This window comes from Thunnus maccoyii, chromosome 5 (genome assembly GCF_910596095.1).
Source record: "Thunnus maccoyii chromosome 5, fThuMac1.1, whole genome shotgun sequence".
NCBI lineage: Eukaryota > Metazoa > Chordata > Actinopteri > Scombriformes > Scombridae > Thunnus > Thunnus maccoyii.
The window spans coordinates 2,195,526-2,219,184 of NC_056537.1; the positions used below are offsets into that span (position 1 = coordinate 2,195,526).

A 23,659-nucleotide genomic window follows, 5' to 3' on the forward strand; every position below is an offset into this window, starting at 1 on the left:
AGCAGTCAGGTGTCCATATGAACAGTGAAAGAGGTTTTCCTCGCTGTAATCATTCCTCCTGTTCATACTGGATATTAAAAGATCCTTCAAATGTGCTTTCAATGGAAGTGATGGAGGATAAAATCCAAAGTGTGTCCACACAGTCATTTAAAAGTCTGTGTGAAGCTTCTATTCAGCTTCAGCAGTCTGAGTTAGTCATATCAAGTGGATATCTGACACATTTACAGTCTTTTTAGCATCAAATTCCCTCTTTGTGTTTCTTCTGACAGTGTTTCCCTGTTGAGCTGCAGGTGGAAGTATAGTAACAAAAAGAGGAACTTTGGCACTAAAAAGACTGTAACGTTGAAAGATATCTACTTGATTTGACTCATTTGGACGCTGAAGCTTCATATTAGCTTGAGATAAACTTTTAAATACATTTTTGTACAGAAGGAGGACTGTGGATTTTGTCCCCCATCACTACCATTATAAGGTCATTATGAAGGGATCTTCTAATGGTCAGTATGAACAGGAGGAATGATTAAAGCAAGAAAAATGGTGAACCTGTCCTTTAAATGATTGACCAGTCCTCAGGATGTGAAGTCTAGACTGACACACAGGTGAAACTGGCTGAAATATACTTTAGCAGAGCAGAATAAAACAAAAGAAGTACTAACAACTCAGAAACAATACAGCAGGAAGTTACATGCTAGCTCTTAATTCACAGCACAACACTATCAAACAGCAACAAGAGAAACGAAATAGTTAAATGTTCACGATGAGAAAGACACTGACAGTTTCCCACAATAATGTTTTGTTGTAAACAGACAAAAAGTATAAATTTAATGCTGATGACAGGAAAGAATCAGTTTGAGTGAGCGTCAGCATACTAATGAACAACAAGGAGGTCAAAGGTCAGACTTTAAATCTACAGCAGATGGAGAAAAGGTTAAGAAGCAAGTCATTTCGCTCTTCAAACCTCTTCATTATTTCAGCAGGTTTCTCATTTATTTGTTGTCCGACAGCATTTGAGCACACAGCGGACTCATCTCCTCTGTAGCGAAAACATCGTCGCCGTCTGATGAATCATAACGACACGATAAATATTCATGTGACAGGCCGGGTCATTAAAGTTTGTCATTAGCTGTGGAAAATGTGCGCAGAGTGACATTACACTCCATTAGGTGCTGTGGATTGGCCTACATGTTAAATACACTGGAACAGGTGACACCTATAAATAGTGCGGTTGAGTGTGTGTGTGTGTGTCTGTGAGGGTGGGGGTGGAGGGGGGGGGCAGTTCAGCCATAACACAAACACTGTGCTGCTGCTGCTCCGTCCTGTGACTCCAACACCGACACATTTATCAGGTGAGAACGACACATTTTTAGCTTTTTTTAAATCATGTTTTTGCAGATTCTACTGTACATAAAAGATGTAAAATTAATAAGAGTATGAAATCACTACAGTGCATGGATCACCAGTGTTATATCTGATCAACAATAACAAGGTCATCCAGCAAAGTGTCCTGAAGTACAGCTGACTGCATATTATAGCAAAAAAAACTAAAAGCTCAGTAAAGAGAAAGCAGCTAATTTCAGTGCAACTCTGGAAGTTTACTCCAAACAAAACAGACTTTCTTCTCAGACTGCTGTTGAATGTGTGTCTGTGGCAGAAGTATTCAGATCTTTTACTTCAGTAAAAGTACCAATACAGCAGTGTAAAAATACTCCATTACAAATACAAGCCCTGCATGAAAAATCCTCCTACAGTAAAAGTGCATAAGTATTATCAGCTTGATGTAGTTAAAGTATTAAAGGTTCCATATTTTACACTTTTATGGTGTTTTATTTGAAGTCTTGATATCCATAAGAAGATATTTTTGTAGTTTTAAGTAACTTTAAAGACCTTCTCAATATAGTTTTACATCTTCTCTCTAAATCTTCTCTCTGGAGATCGACCAGGAACAGGCTGTTTTGTGTCTGCTCAGTGCCCCCCTCTTCTGATTGGCTGTCTGTTTTCTGAGTGACGCACGTCCAGGCCAACCACAGGTAATGTAGATTGTAGCCTAGTCTGTAGCTAGGTAAAACCAGGGCTCTGGGTAAAACTCACCAGTAAATTACGATGGCCACTGCTGAGGATTATGTTATCCAATCTTTGGAGGGCGGTGCAATGACAAATTTGCTTCCTGACATCCAACAACTGCGCAGCTTTTCCTCCACTGTCTGTCTCTCCTCTGCTCCGCTGCCTGTCTCTCCTCTGCTCTGCCATCTGTCTCTCCTCTGCTCCACTGCCTGTCTCTCCTCTGCTCCGCCGTGTGTCTCTCCTCTGCTCCGCCGTGTGTCTCTCCTCTGCTCCGCTGTGTGTCTCTCCTCTGCTCCGCCGTGTGTCTCTCCTCTGCTCCGCCGTGTGTCTCTCCTCTGCTCCGCTGCCTGTCTCTCCTCTGCTGTGCCATCTGTCTCTCCTCTGCTCCGCTGTCTGTCTCTCCTCTGCTCCGCTGCCTGTCTCTCCTCTGCTCCGCTGTCTGTCTCTCCTCTGCTCCGCTGCCTGTCTCTCCTCTGCTCTGCCATCTGTCTCTCCTCTGCTCCACTGCCTGTCTCTCCTCTGCTCCGCCGTGTGTCTCTCCTCTGCTCCGCCGTCTGTCTCTCCTCTGCTCCACTGCCTGTCTCTCTTCTGCTCCGCCATCTGTCTCTCCTCTGCTCCGCCGTGTGTCTCTCCTCTGCTCCGCTGTCTGTCTCTCCTCTGCTCCACTGCCTGTCTCTCTTCTGCTCCGCCATCTGTCTCTCCTCTGCTCCGCCGTGTGTCTCTCCTCTGCTCCGCCGCCTGTCTCTCCTCTGCTCCACTGCCTGTCTCTCTTCTGCTCCGCCATCTGTCTCTCCTCTGCTCCGCCGTGTGTCTCTCCTCTGCTCCGCTGCCTGTCTCTCCTCTGCTGTGCCATCTGTCTCTCCTCTGCTCCGCCGTGTGTCTCTCCTCTGCTCCGCTGTCTGTCTCTCCTCTGCTCCGCTGCCTGTCTCTCCTCTGCTCCGCTGCCTGTCTCTCCTCTGCTCCGCCGTGTGTCTCTCCTCTGCTCCGCCGTGTGTCTCTCCTCTGCTCCGCTGCCTGTCTCTCCTCTGCTCCGCCATCTGTCTCTCCTCTGCTCCGCCGTGTGTCTCTCCTCTGCTCCGCTGCCTGTCTCTCCTCTGCTCCGCTGCCTGTCTCTCCTCTGCTCTGCCGTCTGTCTCTCCTCTGCTCCACCGTGTGTCTCTCCTCTGCTCTGCCGTCTGTCTCTCCTCTGCTCCACCGTGTGTCTCTCCTCTGCTCCGCTGTCTGTCTCTCCTCTGCTCCACTGTGTGTCAGCAAAATGACAGCAAAAGGCAGTAGAGACTCTCACACTGAGCTGCAATGAAACGGGTGCACATAAATTAGGTAAATAACATAAATAAACCTATTTTGTTTCTTTTCAGAGGGGCAGGCCGCCCCTCCAAGGCATCACAACCTTACGGAAGTCCAAATGACTGGTTTAAAGACACAGTTTCTGAATACGAGCTGTGTGCATTTCTTCATGGACTTAGTGTATTAATACTTTCACAGTATTTATATAGCACCTACTGCTTTATAATCAAAAAAGAAATGGCAATCTCCCTTTCTACAATATGGGACCTTTAAAGTAAAAGTCATGGTTTGGTCCCTCTGACTGATCTGGACCTTTTCTGTAATCTTTGATTTTTGCTGAAATATTGGATCATTTGAACATTTATTGAAATGAAAGCATGTGAGAAGTTTAGAGGGAAAAATCACTATTTGGTGGAGCTGTTAACAACTCATAGACATGTGAAATGTGACCCCGACTACACACTGCTTTTTGTAAGACGTCAAAAGACAAAAAGGTTGGAAACCACTGGTTTCATCTTCTCAAAGTTGTACAGTACGTATTTGAGTAAATGTCACTTTCCACCACTGGGCAACATTCAGTTTCATATAACCCTGCTCTGTTGCGGTGAAGTTGTGATTTTGTGCATCTGTATCGTGTCAGAGGGATGGATGCAGCTGATGACATGGATGAAGATGAACTTCTGGACTACAACGTTCAGATGAGCATTCAGGAGTCGTGTCAGAGAGGACACCTGGTGGCGTCAGGGAGGTACAACAACAACAAACACAAACTTCATCAGTCATCATCAGTCTGGCATTTTCTTTAAAATGTGTGTTTCTCTTCCCCTCTGTATGCTTAGGAGAGAGGCTCTGAAGCTTGTGGATGCCATTGAACGAGGTAAATGTCACATATGTTTCTTATATCGCACTTTACAATGGCAAAGATAAAAATGCAACATTAAAGGATCAGGCTGGTAGTTTCCCATACTTTTCTTCTTGTCAACAAATCAAGTATTATCAAGTATTGTGTGTGTATCAAAGCCTGATATATCTTATTCCTCCATTGTTGTCCAGAAACTATTGAAAACACATCAGTGAGTCACACCGCTGCACTGGGTGACATGTTCCTTCATCAGGGTTTGATCTCATTAGTTTGTTTAGAAACGGCTCCAAAGACTAATAACAGTGATCAGGTTTTCAGTCCCTGGAAAGTATTTCTGTGTCAGGAAGAGACCAGCGTGCGAGCACGAGGACGCCGCTCTGCTGACTTGTTGTGTTACATATCACAAAGTCTTGACTTTGTACCAAACTTCTTTGAGAAATTTGCAATATCTGGGTCAGAGTCTGATCAATCTTTACTGTTAACTGTAAAGAGAAGCCCGTCCTCACACAGTCACGGTGGCCTCTTCCTGACATGGAAATACTTCCAGAGACTCAAAACATGATCACTGTTATTACACTTTGGAGCCGTTTCTAAATAAACTAACAGGAACATGTCATTCAGTGCAGCGGTGTGACTCACTGAGGTGTTTTTAATAAGATATATCAGGCTTTGATACACACACAATACTTGTTAGTAGATCAGTTCATTGTTGGTTTGGACCCATTTTGGCTCCCATCACTCACATTTGTTGAAAATAAGAAAAACATAGAAAATCACCAGCTTTATCCTTTAATGGTTTATACTGGGGGTTGATGGCACAGATGAAGGGAAACAGTTTTTACTGGGTTTTCGTTCCCTTGTGTTTGATTTTTCTCTGCATGTTGCTCTGATGACCAAAACTGTCCCATAAATCCAACCGTCACGATTAGAGGCTTCAGCTGAACTGAATTTTCAAATCCAAAAGAAAACAGAAATAAGCTCATTATGAGCAAAGTGTAAAAAAGATATAAAGATTTAAATGTAGTGACTTGATTTCGCCAAAACAAAAAAAACCTAAGCCACAGTGAGGGGCTGTTACGGAGATATGTGATTGACGCGTCGTCATGCAGCGGCTCCACGAAGTAAATCAAACATCTGCAGACTTGCGCTTAAGATGTATTTATTTACCACCGTGCACCAATAAAGCATTTGCTATACACACACTTACATCTATAACTTGCATGAAAACAAACAAAAAAGGCTTAAAGATTAGCCTCTAAACGGCGGTCAAAAAACTGTGTGCTTCTCCCGGTAAGCAGCACACCTGAGGAGTCATCGCCTCTTCTTCTACATATGCATTTCCATATGCTGCTGTCCAATATGCCACCTACTGTGGCAACCAGGGAATGACCTTAACACACACAGAGATACAAATGGCTCTAACAATAAAGATAAGATATACTGGGGAGCATATTTCAGCTAAGAAATATAAGAAAAAACACATACTGCAGCTTTAATTTCTTCTTTTTTTCACAAATGTAACATAAACTTAACATGACAACAGCCAAGGAGGTTATTATACTGTTATATTAAAGCAGCAATGATGACAAGCTCTATCTAACTCCACCTTTCCTCCATAGTTGTTGTGGTTTGTTCAGAGTCTGCGTCTGACCGCTATTCACGGGATTAATTACAATTTGTGGACACACAGAGTTCAGGAAGCAACGTGGTTGTTGGGAAATGTGGTCCTGGTTTACAACAGATGTGGATCCTGACAGCATTGTTCTTTACTGAAACTGTCTCTGCAGGCGACTTGTTGGCGCTGCAGGAGCTCTGTGATTTCCCAGCAGCCTTCAGTCAGGTGGACGAGCGCGGCCTGTATCCTCTGCACAGGGCGGCGGTTCAACCTCTGGTCTCGGTCCTGGAGATGGTGCTGTACGGTGGGTAAGAGGTCCAAACTTTTACTTCATAGTCAGATGTGAAAAAGAAGAATAAAGCAGCTGCTTTTAATGATGCAGGTTTTAATTTGACATTAAAAAGTAATTTGGGCTCCATGTTTCAGTTTATCTCCACCTGCAGCTCAGTGCAGAAATAAATAGAATAAAAACAAAAACCCTTCAGTCAAGATCTCCGCACACCACAAATGAAGTCTCAGTTTATTGAAGCTTCATGGGAAGAATGAAAAGCATCTCTTGCTGAAAGACTTGCTTTCAGTTCTTCCAACTTTAGGTTGGGAGTTTGTCTTACTGGTACATCAGAGATAAGATGTATTACCTTGAAACTCAGAAGATTGATTGTCTTACACAGATCAAAGTTGTTATTTTCTGCAGACACACATAATTCAAGCTTACTTCTCCTACGGTAGCCAGTTGAAAGGGCTTCATTTGGGTTACTTACTTGAACATGAAAAGATTAAAGGATACACACACATGTAATCAATAGCCTTTTATCTTTTTCTCTCACAGGACACTGAACATTTCTCATCATGTGATGTCAGAGTGAACATTTTTAAACACTAGATGGCAGCATAACGAGACTTTTTCTGTTTACTTTTTGCTGAATGTTACGGAGCCTGAAGGGGCCACAGAGAATAAAAAAGTTGTGCTCTCAAATGATTAATTAGTGCTCTTAATTTAATAATTTTGCCAGTCAGCCAGAGGTTTGAAGAAGACGTTTTCCCTGTAACATCAGTTACTGATCCAAGCTGGATCGAAGGTGGTTCAGTCAAAGGTTTGGACTCATGTTCACAACCCTGAAGCCGTGTTTACATGAACTGGATGAAATCTGCACACTGTTGTACTTAAAGTAGATCCACATATCTTAGTCCAAGATCAAAGTAAAACCTTATTCAATCCAAGTGATCCACAGTGAAATGGATTTATTTATTAATTAAATCGAGAGCATGAATTATTTATTTTTTTCTCCGTGACCCCTCCCGGGCTCCGTAGATTGTTGACATCCTGGCAGGATGAATATGTTTCATTATATATATATATATATATATATATATAAAAAAATATATGTACTTGGAAGGCATAAAAACATATTTACACCTACAAAAGCACAACAAGATCTAGTACATTAATAATGTATACAAATATTCATGCTCATAATATAATCTGCTGCACAAGCGTTTGTGTCTACACCTCCTCTTTTTAAATTAAATTTTCTTGACATTGAATTGTTTAATTTCATTTTATTAATAGTATAAATAATAATTTAATTGGTTCCTTTTAATTTATATTCAAAATACAATTAATCCTTATTTGTGAAACATAAAACAACATGAATATAATCTACATGTATCTGATTTTTTCACTATTTAATGTGTTTTTTCTCATCATCTTCGGGCTTTCAATAACTGCTGTTTACCGACAGTCTCATTAAAGTCAGTATTTACTGGCACAGAAGTGTCGGTTCAGTGAAATAATGTGTAACTTCTGTTGTTTGCTTCAGCGTCTTTCAGTCTGACTCTGGAGGAGAAGTCTTTGGAGGGGGAGACCTTTCTGACTTTAGCAGTGAAAGCCGATTTGGTGGAGAACGTGAAGATGCTGCTGGACCACGGAGCCTCTCCTCACAACACCAACAGCAACAACGAATCTCCTCTGCTTCTAGGTCAGACCACCGTCCCCCCTTTTTAGTGTATTCCTGTCTTGTGGCGGTGCCTGAGAGAAAACCTCTGGGGAGGTTTTGTCCATCTTCAATCTCTCGTGTCCTCTGTGCAGCAGTCCGAGCCGGATCTTGCCAGATGGTTTCCATTCTGATAGCTGCAGGAGCTCAGGTGGAGCAGGTGTGTCTGAAGAGGTGGACGGCCATGCATGAGGCCTCCAGGGCCGGCTGGGCTCCTGTTATGAAGCTCCTGCTGCAGAACGGAGGTCAGGTCACAAAGACAGACCAGCATGGAGTGACTCCTCTGGGCATCGCTGCAGAGTACAGCCACCCTGAAGTCCTGGAGCTCCTCATCAAATATGGTGAACCAATAATACAACACATGTTATATTTCTGTTCTTTTCAGGAGTCAGTCTATTAAAACAACAGTCAGGTGTCCATATGAACAGTGATATCATACTGGATATTAAAAGATCCTTCACTTCCTGCACTTACAATGGAAGTGATGGAGGCCAAAATCCACAGTGTGTCCACACAGTCATTTAAAAGTCTGTGTGAAGCTTCTATTCAGCTTCAGCAGTCTGAGTTAGTCATATCAAGTGGATATCTGACACATTTACAGTCTTTTTAGCATCAAATTCCCTCTTTGTGTTTCCTCGGACAGTGTTTCCCTGTTGAGCTGCAGGTGGAAGTATAGTAACAAAAAGAGGAACTTTGGCACAAAAAAGACTGTAACGTTGAAAGATATCTACTTGATTTGACTCATTTGGACGCTGAAGCTTCATATTAGCTTCAGATAAACTTTTAAATACATTTTTTGCACAGAAGGAGGACTGTGGATTTTGTCCTCCATCACTTCCATTGTAAGGTCATTATGAAGGGATCTTCTAATGGTCAGTATGAACAGGAGGAATGATTACAGCAAGAAAAACAGCTTTAATGTTCATTTGGGCTCCTGATTGTTGTTTTATGATTGAAAAATTGTGTGTCCTTATATGTTTCCATTATTGTCTATTTGTTGTGTTTAAATACATTTTATGTCTGAGTAGTGATGCGATAAGTAGGCTGTTTTTGATCTTAACAGTGGATGAAATTCAAAGTTGTGAACCCACAGATATTTCTCATCAGCTCTATGAAGCTTTTTAGTCTCTTTTAGCCTCCAGGTTTTGGTTTTATGAACTTTTACTGAATGGATTAGTCATTACAGTAAAAGTACGGAGCTGTAGGTGGCCTAAAGGTTAGAGAAGCGAGCTTGGGATGCTGGTTCAATCCCTGAAAATTAAAAAGCAGCACCTGTCCTCCCTCGTTACCAGCACTGAGGTGCCTTTGAGCAAGGCTCTTAACCCCAACTACTCTGCTCAGGGGTCAGCAGGTCAGACTGTGGTTGTAGTCGGCAGCTTTCAGGTGTCGATGTGATCAGGCTGTTCCTGCTAAAGAGAGGCTGCCTCTCAGTGAAACCTCTCTGAATAAATAAAGGTTTAAAAAAAATAGTCTCAGCTTGTTTTAAGCAAACAAGCTCTAATAAACACACGGCCCTGTGTCAAAAGGCAGATAAATAGATAAAAGATTTTGCGTGGAGCAAAACATTAATAGAAAATAAAAACTGATTGTGACTCAGTCTGTCTGTTGATGTCTTCAGATTAGAAACAGTTTGTTCTTATGTGGCACTGAAGTCACAGCAAAAGAGACGAAGTTTACCAGACTGGACGATGAGAAAAATTTAAAAAATTTCAAACACCCACATCTTTCAAACTTCAGTTTGTAGCTCAGGCTTTGTGTCCCCCAAATCCGAACTGAGTTAACCCTGATTACATCACTGTGACATCATCAGGGTTATTTTTTCAGACTTGACAAAGCTCTTCCTGAGCCAGAGAAGATATTACAATATACTGTAAAATATGCAAAAATTGGTGGTTTGCCCTTTAAGAAATAGATTGCAAATGCCACAGATCAATGAAACCATCCAGGTTACTGTTGAAACTGTTTGCTATCTTTGTTTTTCTGCTTTACCATGAAGGCGCTGATGTAAACGCCCAGGCGCCCAATGGTGACAGCGTCCTGTACGACGCTGCAGGTTCGGGGAACCCAGACTGTATCGACATCCTGCTGCAACACGGAGCAAATCCCAACATCCACAACCTGAGCTCCCAGCTGCCCATCCACCGAGCGGCCTACGAGGGACACTACCTGTGAGTAGGTCGATGTTACAGACGTTCACACGGTTTGGTTGTTCTTGAATGACAAACATCACGAGGTCAGGGTTGATCACTACAAGAGATCGTCTAGTATGTTGAGTGTTCAGACTGGCTGGATTTCATGTATGTTAGTCTCTGATGTTTTGCGGTTCTTTTACAATGATCTACACATTTTCTCAATAAGAGCTTTGAGGATTTTCATCCCAATCACCACTCAACGTGCTCTGCGACTGTCGGGCCAAAGCCCCGTCCACTCCGCCGCCGACGGAGGCCACAGCCACTGCCTGGAGCTCCTGCTGGAGGAAGGCTTCGACGTCAACGCGCTGTTAGCTCCTCACATCTCTGAAAACTACGGAGACATGAGGAGAAGCCCGCTGTACTTCACCGTCTCCAACGGGGACGCGGCATGTACCGAGATACTGCTGAAGTCTGGAGCCAAACATGATCTGGACCCGCTGCGCTGCCTCCTGGTGGCGGTCCGGTCGGGGCGCTACGAGATCGTGAAGCTGCTGCTGGCGGCCAAAGCAGACGTGAACTGTTACTTCACGGTGGTGAACGACACCGTGTTCCCAACGGCGCTGCAGTACTGCCTGAGGGACGAGGTGATGATGAGGCTGCTGCTCAACAACGGCTACGACGCCGAGAAGTGTTTCCGTTGTAACCATTACGGTTACTGGGACCACCTGAGTGAGTCTTTTTGTGCACAACGTCAGGAGAAAAAACTTGCTGTGAGTTTTTTTTTATTTATTTATTTTTTTACTGAAGAATTAACACGAACATTTACCTGATATATCTTTTGTTTTATTGTTGTTTATCATGGATTTATTCAAGCAGCAAAGACTGAAAACTGAAATTATATTTATATTATTTATGAACACCTGACTTTTGTGGTAGTTGTCTTTTCCTCTTAGCTTGTATTTTGGATTGTTATGCTACTTGGCAATAAACCTGATTCTGAGTCTGTATGTGTCGAATCGTCTTCTGTCCAGTTTTGTGATTTCATCAGCGTCTCCTGGCTGGTGAACCTGGTTGGCAGCGTCGCCTCGATCCTCCTCGACTACGTCGGTCAAGTTTCTCTCTGCCGCAGGATGACGAAGATCCTGGAGAAACACAAGGAGTGGCCTCACATTCAAAGGACCACATGTGAGTTAACTCTTGGTTGAGCCAAAGAGCTGCAGACGTACCTGCTCTTCCTGCTCTATTGGTAGAACGTAACATGTTTCCTGTTCTCTGTGATGCAGGTAACCCTCGCTCTCTGTCCCAGCTGTGCAGAGTGGTGATCAGGAAACACCTGAGCTGCAGCGACGTGATGTCTGTTCATCTGCCCAACAGGCTGAAGGACTACCTGCTGTTCAAAGAGAACGACCTGTACGCCAAAATCATCTGCAGGGAAAACTGAAGGATTTCTCTCAGATCTACCGAGTCTTAAATGTCAGTAATGACTTTGTGTTTCTTTACTTCTGTGTAACAGGTCTATTAAAATAAGCTATTCTAGATCCAAACAGAAGATTTGTTGATAAGAAGAAAAACAGTAAATCGCCGGCCAAATCATTAAATAATTAAACATGGAGAAATGGTTGATTTTGCACCAACAGAAAATGTGAAAATATGATTAAGTGTACTTTAAAAACCGATAAAGGAAATTAGAAATAAAGACGTGCCTGCTTCTGCTGACATACCAAAAACAAATAAAGGTTTCAGTCACTATTTGAGAATTTAGAATATTATCAGTATTTAGAAATATGTTTCTTTTATCACATGTCTAACAGTTGTAAATACATTTGTACTGTATTTAATTAAACTTTTGTGCTATTATGATTCATTGCCTGCAAACCATGATTTTTTTTGTGTTTATTCACTGGATAAGTAAAACTTTGACTTACTGGTGGCACCAGAGGAAAAGTCAGAGGATCACTAAAGTCTTTATAATCCATCCTCTGGGCATCATGTGTTTCTGTACCAAGTTTCATTACAATCCATTCAGCAGCTGTTGAGATATTTCAGTCTGAACCAAACTGGTGGACCAACCGACCAGCATTGCCGTTCCTGGAGCCTTCTGAGTGTCTAGTTGGGGTTTTACTCCCATCTTGTGGCCTGTAGCTGAACATAATCAGCTCTGACTGTAACGTTCAGCTGCTGATCACATGCTGAGCACATGTAGTATGTGGTATTTAGGATTTAGTGGCATCTAGTGGTGAAGTTGCAGATTGCAACCAACTGAATACTCCCCTCAGTGTTTGGTTTGTCCGTTCTGGGCTACTGTAGAAACATGGTGGCCTCTGTGGAAGACGACCTGCTCCATATATAGATATAAAGGCTCATTCTAAGGTAAAGAAAACACAACAATTCTTATTTTCAGGTGTTTATACACTAATTAAAACATCATAATGCTGCTGAGTCTGTTCTGCTAGATGCCACTAAATTCTACACACTGCACCTTTAAGTGTTGTTGACAAGTTGTCAGTATGTTTTTCATGAAATTGTGTTAATAAGTAAATTTGATTTAATGTAAAGATTGGACACCTTTCCATAAAGGTAAAATGTTTATAACAGGAAGTACAGCGATCGTCTTATTTTACAAACTGAACTGGGCTTTAATTCCTGTTTACTGTTCCTGGAAGGTATGCATGTTCTTTGCTGTCTGTATTTTTGCTGTAAATGAGAAGTTACTTAAAGACATGTGAAGTCAATGCACTAACATCGTTATGTTTTAGAGCTTTTCATGCATAAATCTCCTAATCTGGGCAGAAGCGCGTCGCGGCGTGTGTGTTGCAGGGCTGCTGTGTTGTTTGCTGTTGAGAGCGTGTTTGCTAGCGTGGAGCATCTAGTGACTTTACTCATGATGTTACACACAGAGAATATTTATATAAGAGAAACCCTGTGAATGCTTTGTGTCTTCACAACTACAGCTGCTGTTGCTGCTGGGTGGGAAATAAATTGCTTAAAGACAGTCAGGGGAAAGTTTGTCCTTATCTTCTACACAACACACCACAGTCACAGTCAGACCAACTACACACACTGACAATGAACCAGTGGTGGAAGAAGTATTCAGACCCTTTATTTAAGTAAAAGTAAAAATACAGCAATGTAAAAATACTCCATTACAAGTCCTGCATGAAAAATCCTACTACAGTAAAAGTACATAAGTATTATGAGCTTGATGTAGTTAAAGTATTGCAGTAAAAGTACATAAGTATTATGAGCTTGATGTAGTTAAAGTATTGCAGTAAAAGTAGTGGTTTGGTCCCTCTGACTGATATATTATTATATATGACATCATTAGATTATTAATAGTGAAGCATCAGTGTTAGAGCAGCATGTTACTGTTGTAGCTGCTGGAGGTGGAGCTAGTTTACACTACTTTATATACAGTTAGCTAGTTTAGTCCAGTGGTTCCCAACCTAGGGGTCGGGCCCCTCCAAAGGGTCAGCAGATAAATCTGACGGGTGGTGAGATGATTAATGGGAGAGGAAAGAAGAAAAAACAAAGTTCTGATACACAAATCTGTTTTCAGTTTTTGGACTTTTTCTCTAATCTTTGATTTTTGCTGAAATATTGGATCATTTGAACATTTATTGAAATGAAAGCATGTGAGAAGTTTAGAGGGAAAAATCACTATTTGGTGGAGCTGTTAACAACTCATAGACATGTGAAATGTGACCCCGACTACACACTGCTTTTTGTAAGACGTCAAAAGACAAAAAGGTTGGAAACCACTGGTTTCATCTTTAACAATGTGTTGTATTTTAAAAGCTTGTTATATTATCCATTGTGTCAAATCTTCATCTGAAAAGTAACTAAAGCTGTCAAATAAATGTAGTGGAGTAGAAAGTACAATATTTCCCTCTGAAATGTAGAAAGTAACATCACATGGAAATACTCAAGTAAAGTACAAGTACCTCAAAACTGTACTTAAATACAGTACTTGAGTAAATGTACTTAGTTACTTTCCACCACTGCAGTGAACACAGAGAGGAAGCAGACAGACAGTGAAAGCAGATTGACTCTAAATTTAACCTCCTGACCTGCACAGACGACAACAACAACAACGACGTGGCTTCACATTCTGGCAGGTCACCGGAGAACCTGATAACAGTCGGAGGTCACGTTGTTTTGAACGACCTCCAAACTGTTGACACCAACTGGAAGTCAGGTCTGATCTGAGGCAGCTGGAACCGGCACCTGTGTTAATGTGTTAAAACAAAGCAAATCACTTACAGATTAAAGTGAGACAATAAAACAAGGACTAAATAGTGCATCAAAGGATTTTCAGGTGACATAAACACCTTGCAGCAGCCATATTGAGGAACTCTGTGAACACTGATTGAGTTTCTGTCTGTTCTCATTAATCTAATGAATCTGTATTTACCTTCAGTTGTACAACTATAAATCTGTTAAGCTCCTCATTACTGTTTGGTTGTTGACACATCAGGATGTCAATTAAAAATCTTTAAAGCTGATTGTCTCTTGTTTTCAGCTGTGATAAGACAAGTTCAGCGATGTCACGCATGGTAACAGCTACATGACAACAACATCAGATCACGTTATTGTTTTTGTCTGGCAGCAGCTGGCGTTCTTTGATAAAGTCCATTAAAACCACAGTCAGATATCAGCTCTCCAGACCCAGTTAGCGGTAAAATGAGAACACGTTCTTATAAATAGATGCCGACAGCTCTCGGCCCTGCGCTGGCATCGAGAATAAGCCGCAACACGCTGCAAACAGATGAAGAAAAGAGATGAACAGTAGGGGGCGATGATGCAAACTTACCATTAAGAAACACCAGAGATGAAGAGTTTACTGTCATCTACACGCCTGTCAGTGGTCTTAAAGGATTAAACTGAAGATTTTCTATATTTGTCTTCTTGTTAACAAATCTCAAACCAACAATGAACTGATCTACTAACAAGTATTGTGTGTCTATCAAAGCCTGATATATCTGATTCCTCTGTTATTGTTGGAGGTAAAAACACATCAGTGAGCCACACCACTGCACTGGGTCACATGTTCCTTCATCATGAAGAGTTTGGTCACGTCAGTTTGTTTAAAAACGGCTCCAAAGACTAATAACAGCGTCAAATTTTCTTTAGCTTTTAGCTTCTTTGTCAATGCTTTTTAGCATCATGCATTGATGTAGATTAGAGCAGAAACCTTTTAAAACATCTTCTTAATGATGTCATCACAAGATCAAACCTACGACTTTGGAGAAAAGAGAGACAGACATTGATCCTTTTCTTAATTGAACGTGTTTCTGTTCAGAAATCTCTAATTCTGGTTTATTTAAACCTGAATCCCTGAATCTCTATAACAGATCTGCTGATCGCAAAGTTATTATGATCCGTCGAGCCACGATGGCTACAGTTATGGGAACGATCCTTTTATGGGTTAAAAGTCTTTGTTTTGTAACTGAACCTGTTTCCATCCTCTGCACAGCTGGGTGACTGATGCTAATCAGCAATAATTCAGGTCAAAGGTCAAATTTACAGCAGATTTATTGTGAGTGTTCTGTTATTCACTCTGAGTCTTTCTGCTTCGGACACGTAACATGATACGACTCCAACAAGCAGCTTGTTAAACATGTGCTGAGGGTGGCCATGGCAACCGAACAACAAACCAGCACCCAACACGTTCATACACATGTTAAACATGTGATTGGAAGTGCAGGGGTGGACACAATAATGACAGTTTGTTCACATATAATTCAACTCTACAGTCAAACAGCTTTGAAAAAGTACCAACTCTTAAATATCAACAGTGACAGTAAAAACCTGCAGTGTTGTTGGCCAAACAATCACACCTCAAGGCAGATGTACTTTGCTTATTGGTCTTGTGACATGTTTAAATTTCCATTTTTTTTCTGAGCACTTTAGAAAACGTCTCGTTCATGTTGGATCAAAAGCTCCAGAACAGTTAATAAATGGACTTTGAGCTGAGTTTGCTTTGTCTTGTGCTTCTGTTTGTATCACGGTAGTATCTTCAGTGACATAGCGACACGTTTTGAAGTTGATATAACAGATTGTGGTGATGATAACCATGTTTGGTTTCTAAGACACCCGTGAGATAGTTGACTATTACTCTGAAACCATTTCAAACATCCGTCCGTCCTGACTTGTTGTTGTTTAGTGTTGGTGTATCAACCTCAGCTGTACTGTACATAATGCCCCCCCCCCCTCCCCTCCTCAGGGAGAACGAGTATTTCCCCCAACAACGCCACAACCACGCCGCGTCTCTGTGTCCTGACACGTTACGCAACGGCCGCAGAGCTTCATCTCTGATGTCTCCCTCTGCGGCGTTGTGTTCCCTTCGTTTCTTTCGAGGCACGAGTCGCCGATGAACTCTCTGCACAGGCCACTCAGAGGGCTCACATTCCTCTGGTAAGCCTATCTCATCGACCCTACCCCCCCCCCCCCCCCCCTCCACCACCCAACACCCTAAAAAAAGACCCATCAGAGGAGGCCCTCCCCTTTCTCCTTGTCAGGGTCCTGTGGCAGCTGGGACCAGGAGATGATAGGAGGACTCTCGCTCTGATCCACCACCAGTCGTCCACAGCATCCCTGAGCTGAAGGAATCTGATGGAGGATGAGTCAAAGAGCAAGCAAGAAAAGTGAGAAGATTTAATCAAGTACATCAAGAGATAAAAGACGTAAAGATAGAGATTCAAGTGTTCAGAGAGTCCTAAAACCAACGCCGAACCATGAGTACCTTTGGGTACCAGAGGGAGTTGAAGAAGTACGAAGACGTGGATGAAGACAAGCTGCTGGCCACGTTGTCCTCCGAGGAGCTCCAGGAGCTGGAGAGGGAGCTGGCCGACCTTGACCCCGACGACAACGTCCCCATCGGCCTGAGGCAGAAAGACCAGACCGCCAAAACCCCGTCGGGGACCTTCGACAGAGACGCTCTGCTGAAATACTGGGAGGACGAGAACAAGAAGCTGCTGGAGGACGAGAAGGTGGAGTCCAACGCCGAACAGGTGAGATAAGAACAGTTTCAGAGTTACTAAACATCTGTATCATCCATCGGCTCTTTTGAGAATCGACGTGCCGAGACTGAAAAAATAAAGTTCAGACTGTTTTCAAATCTCTACTTTTTGGTGCCTTTAAGGGATTTAAAGAGCAACATCTTCACAATATCTGTTTGTTTGTTTACACTCTGGGTTTGAACAGAACATGACGATACATAAAAAAAAGTTGTCTACATTGTGGATGTGATGGATTATCTCTTTGCAGAACTCACTCACATAGATTTTCATAGAAATGAAGAAAAACCACCTGATTCCTAGAAAACAGGAAATAAATCTTAAGTTTATAAAGTTTATGTCAGTCATGCATTAAATAAAACACCAGCAGAACTCTCAGACTCACCATCATACTTATAATTTTGATTAACAGCAACACAGGAGTAACAGTTGCAATTATATCAACACATTAATTGTGATAAAATATTACATATTTATAGAACTGCAATGATTAGTTGATTAATTGATCAACAGAAACTATTTTGATAACTGACTGATCATTCATTTAGTCATTTTTTAAGAAAAAAATGGACTAAAGGAGCTGCTCACCTGAGGGTTACAATCTTACCGCTGTTATTAAAGGATTCAAATCTTTATTGTTATTAGTTTTTGGAGCCGTTTCTAACTAAATGAACATGTCACCCAGTGCTGGGTGACATGTTTCTGGACAATAACAGAGGAATCAGATATATCAGGCTTTAGATACACACACAATACTTGTTAGTAGATCAGTTCATTGTTGGTTCGGATCCAAACATGAACATTAAGGAATGAAGCCGTTTGAGTGACGAGACTAAACAGTCTCAATCTGTCAAAAAAAGATTCCTGTAGATCAACACCTCGAGAGCCCTTTTAGTAACAGATTCTGTTTCACTTTTGGATTTAAGGAGCACGCCACCAATTTCACACGAGCATCGGTTCGCGGGTCAACAGTTGTTTAATATCTCCTGCATCTCCGGAGGAACTTTGTCAAGTCTGAGAAACGAACCCTGATGATGTCACAGTGATGTCATCGGGGTTATCTCAGCTTGAGCCTGAACTACGAATTCATTAAACAAAGTCTGTTACTGGAATTTGAAAGACGTGGATGTTTAGCAGGCAAGATGATATCCAGTTGCATTATGGGAAATGTAGGATCCAGGGTTTTTGGAACTTAATTCATACTAATGTCTAAAAGTCAGGATATCTCAACCTCTGGTGGCTTTCAAATTCAAATTCAAATAAGCTTTATTGGCATGACAGATCAGAAACTTATATTGCCAAAACAGTACAGAGAATTATAAACACTCACAGATGATTAATAAAATTCAGTTCTCCAACTTTATGGAAGTGCAACACAAAATCACCGGAGAACACATTTAATATTAGAAATATCTTTCTGATTCACGTCACTGTAATTATGTTCAAATTACAACATGAAGTTAATTTGAATATTTGAATATTTTGCCAAAGAGGATCCGAACGGTTAATGAATTTAAGATATATGGTAATTTTGATATTTAACTGTTTGCTTTCAAACCAAAGTGAGACTAAGTCCATTTATATTTTCAACTTATCATGTATTTCATGTAATTGCTCATGACAGTTTGTGAAAATTAACATACATAAGTGATTGCAGGAATAAAACAAAAACAAGTGAAAGCAAAACACACAAAAAACAAGATATTTTACAGAAAGAAATAAAGGCAAAGTATTAAGTAAAGGTACTTTTTCCCATTTTATACATTTCCTTTAATCTGTTTGTCCATTCAAGATGCATTTTCACTGTAATCTGCACTTTCTTGCCATAACCAAAGAACATCCAGCAAACACAAACGTCTACAAACTAGTAGAATTACTCCCAATACTGCAGTCTGGAGATTCATTTGCAAGAAAATCTCCAAAACAACATATATATAAAAAGAAAACCTTCAGTCAAACAGTTCATTAACTTGGGACTCAACCAAAAAAAAGGTTTGCAGATTGTTCTCCAGCATGATCCTGTTATTTCTACTGGTATTTGTTAATAACTTTTCATTGGTTTCTTTAGAAGTATTTGCATAAATAATTGGAATTCACATTTATTTCTCATTTGTACATTGTTGGTCCTGTCATTTTTAGATGCATGTTTATTGTGTGTTTAAATATAATCTATAATATATGATGATGTAGAAAGTGTTTTACTTAAACGTGTCACTGGAAAACAGTCTAAAAATATACGACTGTCTGAGAAATGCCAGCTATGATGACTGTCTGCCAACGTTAGAGAGTAATTAAAAGTCGGAGGCTGGAGAACGTCAGGGTTTGACCTAATTTGACCTAATTTTCCGTACTGTTATCGTCTGCAGGAAGGACGCCCAGATAAGAGCAGAGGGGAACGAGTGAAGGCGAGCGCCAGTGACGCCGGCAAGACTCCGGACAACGTCAGGAATCTAGACAACGACAGAAAGAAGAGTTCACAAAAGGGGAAGAAATCACAGAGTGTCTTTAACAAAAATCATGCGAAAGAAGACAAGATGGAAAAGAAAGATGAGTGCAAAAAGGAGGCACCGATACGGAGTAAATGTCCGGAGAAGAAAGTTCTGTCTAAAGGTTCGAGGAGCGAATCCAGCAGGACTGAAACCACAAACCAAAACCTGAACGTGACCTCCGACAGAGCGAGTGGAAACCCGACCGTCATCGAAGAAGCTCTGGAGCAGATCCTGCGTGATGATCCAGCAATGAACGAAGTCAACCTCAACAACATCGAAGACATTTCCCAGGAGACCTTGCTTCGTTTTGCCGAGGCTCTGAGCACAAACACTCACGTCCATGTTTTCAGTCTCGCCAACACTCACGCCGACGACCGGGTCGCCTTCGCCATCTCCAAGATGCTTTGTGAGAACAGCTCAATCAGAAACCTGAACGTAGAGTCCAACTTCGTGTCCGGTCAGGGCATCCTGGCTCTGCTGGCGGCGCTGCAGCACAACAGGACGCTGGTGGAGCTTCGCTTCCACAACCAGAGGCACATCTGTGGGGGGAAGGTGGAGATGGAGATGGTCCAGCTGCTGAGAGAAAACACCACTCTGCTCAAGCTCGGCTACCAGTTCGACCTTCCGGGCCCGAGGATGACGGCGACCAGCATTCTGACGCGCAACCAGGACCAACAGCGACAGAGGAGGCTCCAACAGAAGAAGGAGCAGAGTCCGTCAGAGGTGTCGGGACAAGATTCTGGGTCATCTGTAGAAAACAAACCAACAAAGAAGTCGTCACAATCATCTAAAACAGTTGAAAATCAGAACAGAAATCCTCCTCCCCCTCCGTGCCCGTCTCTAGACCCGCCAACGAGGAAGATCGCTGAAATGGTCAAACAGCACGAAGGCTCCAACAGCACGAAGGCTCAGTCGAACCAGAGGAAACCAAAGTCAAAGAAGCTCAAGAACGGCGCCAACGAAAAGGAGAGCGTCGATATTCTCAAAGAGCTGAAGAACGCCTTGAAGCCGTCGCTGCAGAAGAGACGAGACGAAACGTCCCGCCTGCCACCGCCGCAGAGGTCGAGCCGCGACGACCTGATGGCGGCGATTCGTGGGAGCAGCATCAGGTCCCTAAAAAGGGTAAGACTTCCTGCGAGTCTGTCACTGACTGATCTTTGTTCAGGGTTTGAAGGAATTTAGCTTCGCTTGACTGAAAGCATCATAGACATAATTTAGCCTCCAAAAGCCATTAGACCCCTCAGCGTGAGCTCCCGCTGTCATCAGACGACAGCTTCTGTCACTCTGTGAATTCCTCGACTCTCCGTCGGGTTATAAATAGACTGACTTCTTCACTGCTGTTTGATAAGACTGATGGCTCACAGGGCTGCTGGGAGGAGAGCAGACGAGCCGAGAAAACAAAAGCTTGTTCAGATTTTCACCACAAGTAAAAACCTGACATTGGTTTTTTATGAAAGTAGTCAAGTTAATTCAGGTAATCCTGCTTAACATTGATGAATAATAATGTTGAATTATTGCACAGACCTGCAACAAACATCCAGAAACCAGAAAGCCACAAATTATGAAGTCAGGCTTTTAAAAACCAACCAAACCAGGTGTGTGTTTTTACATCTCAAAGGATCATTCTGGTGATTTTCTATGTTTTTCTTATTGTCAACAAATCTCATGTTTGGATCCAAACCAACAATGAACTGATCTACTAACAAGTATTGTGTGTGTATCAAAGCCTGATATATCTTATTCTTCTGTGCCGTGGACCTCCGTTTGTCCAAAAACCACCGCTGCACTGGGTGACATGTTCCTTTGACTAACAATACTGATAAGATTGTAACTCAGGAGAGTTGTTCCTTGTATGGCAGACGCTACTGAGCATGTGCAGGAACGTGGTTCTGTTCTGTTTCTAAACAAACTAACGTGACCAAACTCGTCATAATGAAGGAACACGTCACCCAGTGCAGCGGTGCAGCTCACTAATGTGTTTTTAATAAATAAATGATCTCGTCATCTGGAGACGTCGACACTTGTTTTGTCAAGATAACGGCGTCATTATCTAATTACAATCGCTTACGACAATTTTGATTTTGACACATCTAACAATGTATAATTTCAAAACGAACTGATTTAATGAAATGTCCTTGATAACTTTAGATCAATGATGTCCGTAGATGATCCTGACCAAGTTTCGGGACGAATCGCCTGACAGTTTCTGACGAGTTATCGAAAATAGGATTTTGAGAAAATCGAGAAAAAGTCACAAAATTTGACATTTGTAGAGCAGAAGACTATCGGATCAAAGATACAGATGAATTAAGAGATTAAAATGATGAAAGAAGTTTGACTCTAAGCCGAGCTGTTTTTGAGATAATTGCGAAAACATAAACTTGATTGTTGCAGCGCCACCTAGAGGTCAATGAGTGTCATTTTATATGCCTGAGCAGTGAGTGAAATTTGCAACCCAACAGCCAATTTTGGCAACTTTTGGTTTTACAGTTTTTGCTTCTAAGAAGAAGAAAGAAAGAATAATGAGGACGAGTCTTGCGACACCAGACAATCGTAGATCTTCGCCTACTGAAGTCTGGAGTTTTCTAAACGCTCAGTAGTTGCTTGAACGATGGCGAGAACAAAAACTACACCCCTTACATTTTATCAAGGACCTGCCTTACTGGAAATGATGCTCTCCCGTCTTTCTCTTCTGTAGTGAACATGCATGTCATCGCCTGATATGAACGGCTTGCTAAACTTGTTTTTAACAATGAAACCTGGCAGATTGACCTCAGTCTCTATGAGCGTTCAGAGTCTGACCTGTGAGTCTAAACGAGAACAAAAACAACAGCAGTAAAGCTCACTGCTGGAGTCCTAATAATAATAATAATACGTTTATTTATAGAGCAGCGTTCAACAGCAGACGTCACAAAATGCTTCATATTGAAAACAAGCAAAAGAAAAAAGCAAAACTGCAGCTAAAACTGAAAAGGTTGAATGTTTTTATGTTTTTAATTAACAAGAATTGATTTCTGTTTGCTGTTTTGTCACAGGTTACAGCTTCTAGTAAAAACCTGTGACTGTGTTTTTGAATCATGAATGACGTCTTAAACCTGCTGGAACTTAACGTGTGTGTGATGTTTGTGGTTTCAGGTGGACCCGTCACAGACCTGAACTCACCGACGGATCAACGACTGTTCACACTTTCTACTGAAACGTTTCATTTTTATTTCACTTTTTTTTTTTTTTAATTTAAAAAAAAATGTCACTTTTTAACAGTATCTTATTTAAGTTGTCACACGGCGTAGCGGCAGACTGTATTCTGTACTGTTCAGATATTATTGTCATATTTTGTTACTGTGTGTGAGACCCACTGTGAATATTAACGTGTAGAGAAATAAAATGTATGTTCTGAATCGGTCTACATGGTTTCTACCAGCTGTTTTTTTTTTATACCACAGACGACAGTTTCCATGACGCAGACTGTATCTTCTCTTCTTCAGTTTTTATTTCCTCTGGCTCAAGATAACAGATGTTTTGCAGACATATGGGTGTCACTTTAAGCAGTAAATAATCATTTAAAGGTTTATAAAACACTATAATGTAGTTATAAGAAGATATTAATGTACAGTATTTATTATAACTTCTCATATGAAGACATTTATTATTGGTTTATGCAGCAGCCTCCATTTATAGGTGAGTTATAGTTGCTGACTAACACATTAAAAGATGTCCAGATGAACACTGAGAGGTTTTCCTCACTTCAAGAGATGTGAGTCCAACATGCACCAGGACGCCTCATTCCAAAAATTTAACTTATAAAACTGTAAATAACACCATCAGATCAGTGTGTTGTTCAAATAGATTCGTCTTGTTACACACAACAGCTCTTAAACACGTCATTAAAGGTCATATAACAGCTTCACATCGGGGACCTGAGAGCAGGATCGACTCACTCTGCTCTCTAATAAAGAATCACAGAGGGATTAAAGTCAAACTACAAACTCTACACAGAGAGAGAGAGAGATCTGTTATGTGAGCAACAGCTGCTGCTTACTGTCTGTCAACACACACACACACACACACACGGTTTATACAGTATTTGACAGCTGATGTGTGTAAGTGCGTCTGTTAAAGCTGAATACATGGTTGATTGCTGCTGTTTCAATAGTTTTCATAAAATCAAAGTATTCTCTTTCAACCGTTAGATTCATGTCACAT

The 23,659-nt window shown here is 41.6% G+C and overlaps 2 protein-coding genes across 2 annotated transcripts; both read left to right on the forward strand.

The window, feature by feature from the left end:
- Nucleotides 1-1,776: 1,776 nt before the first annotated feature.
- LOC121896784 (ankyrin repeat and SOCS box protein 15-like) lies at nucleotides 1,777-12,335 on the forward strand. The gene is made up of 10 exons (XM_042410805.1): nucleotides 1,777-2,027; nucleotides 3,989-4,096; nucleotides 4,188-4,225; nucleotides 5,998-6,129; nucleotides 7,646-7,804; nucleotides 7,915-8,160; nucleotides 9,816-9,987; nucleotides 10,178-10,721; nucleotides 10,983-11,136; nucleotides 11,235-12,335. Exons 2-10 carry the CDS (start codon nucleotides 3,993-3,995, stop codon nucleotides 11,390-11,392), a joined length of 1,707 nt encoding a protein of 568 aa, XP_042266739.1. The 5' UTR covers nucleotides 1,777-2,027; nucleotides 3,989-3,992; the 3' UTR covers nucleotides 11,393-12,335.
- Nucleotides 12,336-16,445: 4,110 nt separating this feature from the next.
- On the forward strand, nucleotides 16,446-22,825 carry lmod2a (leiomodin 2 (cardiac) a). The gene is made up of 3 exons (XM_042410814.1): nucleotides 16,446-16,961; nucleotides 19,334-20,578; nucleotides 22,592-22,825. The coding sequence occupies exons 1-3, from the start codon at nucleotides 16,686-16,688 to the stop codon at nucleotides 22,610-22,612; spliced, it is 1,542 nt and encodes a 513-aa protein (XP_042266748.1). The 5' UTR covers nucleotides 16,446-16,685; the 3' UTR covers nucleotides 22,613-22,825.
- Nucleotides 22,826-23,659: the final 834 nt, after the last annotated feature.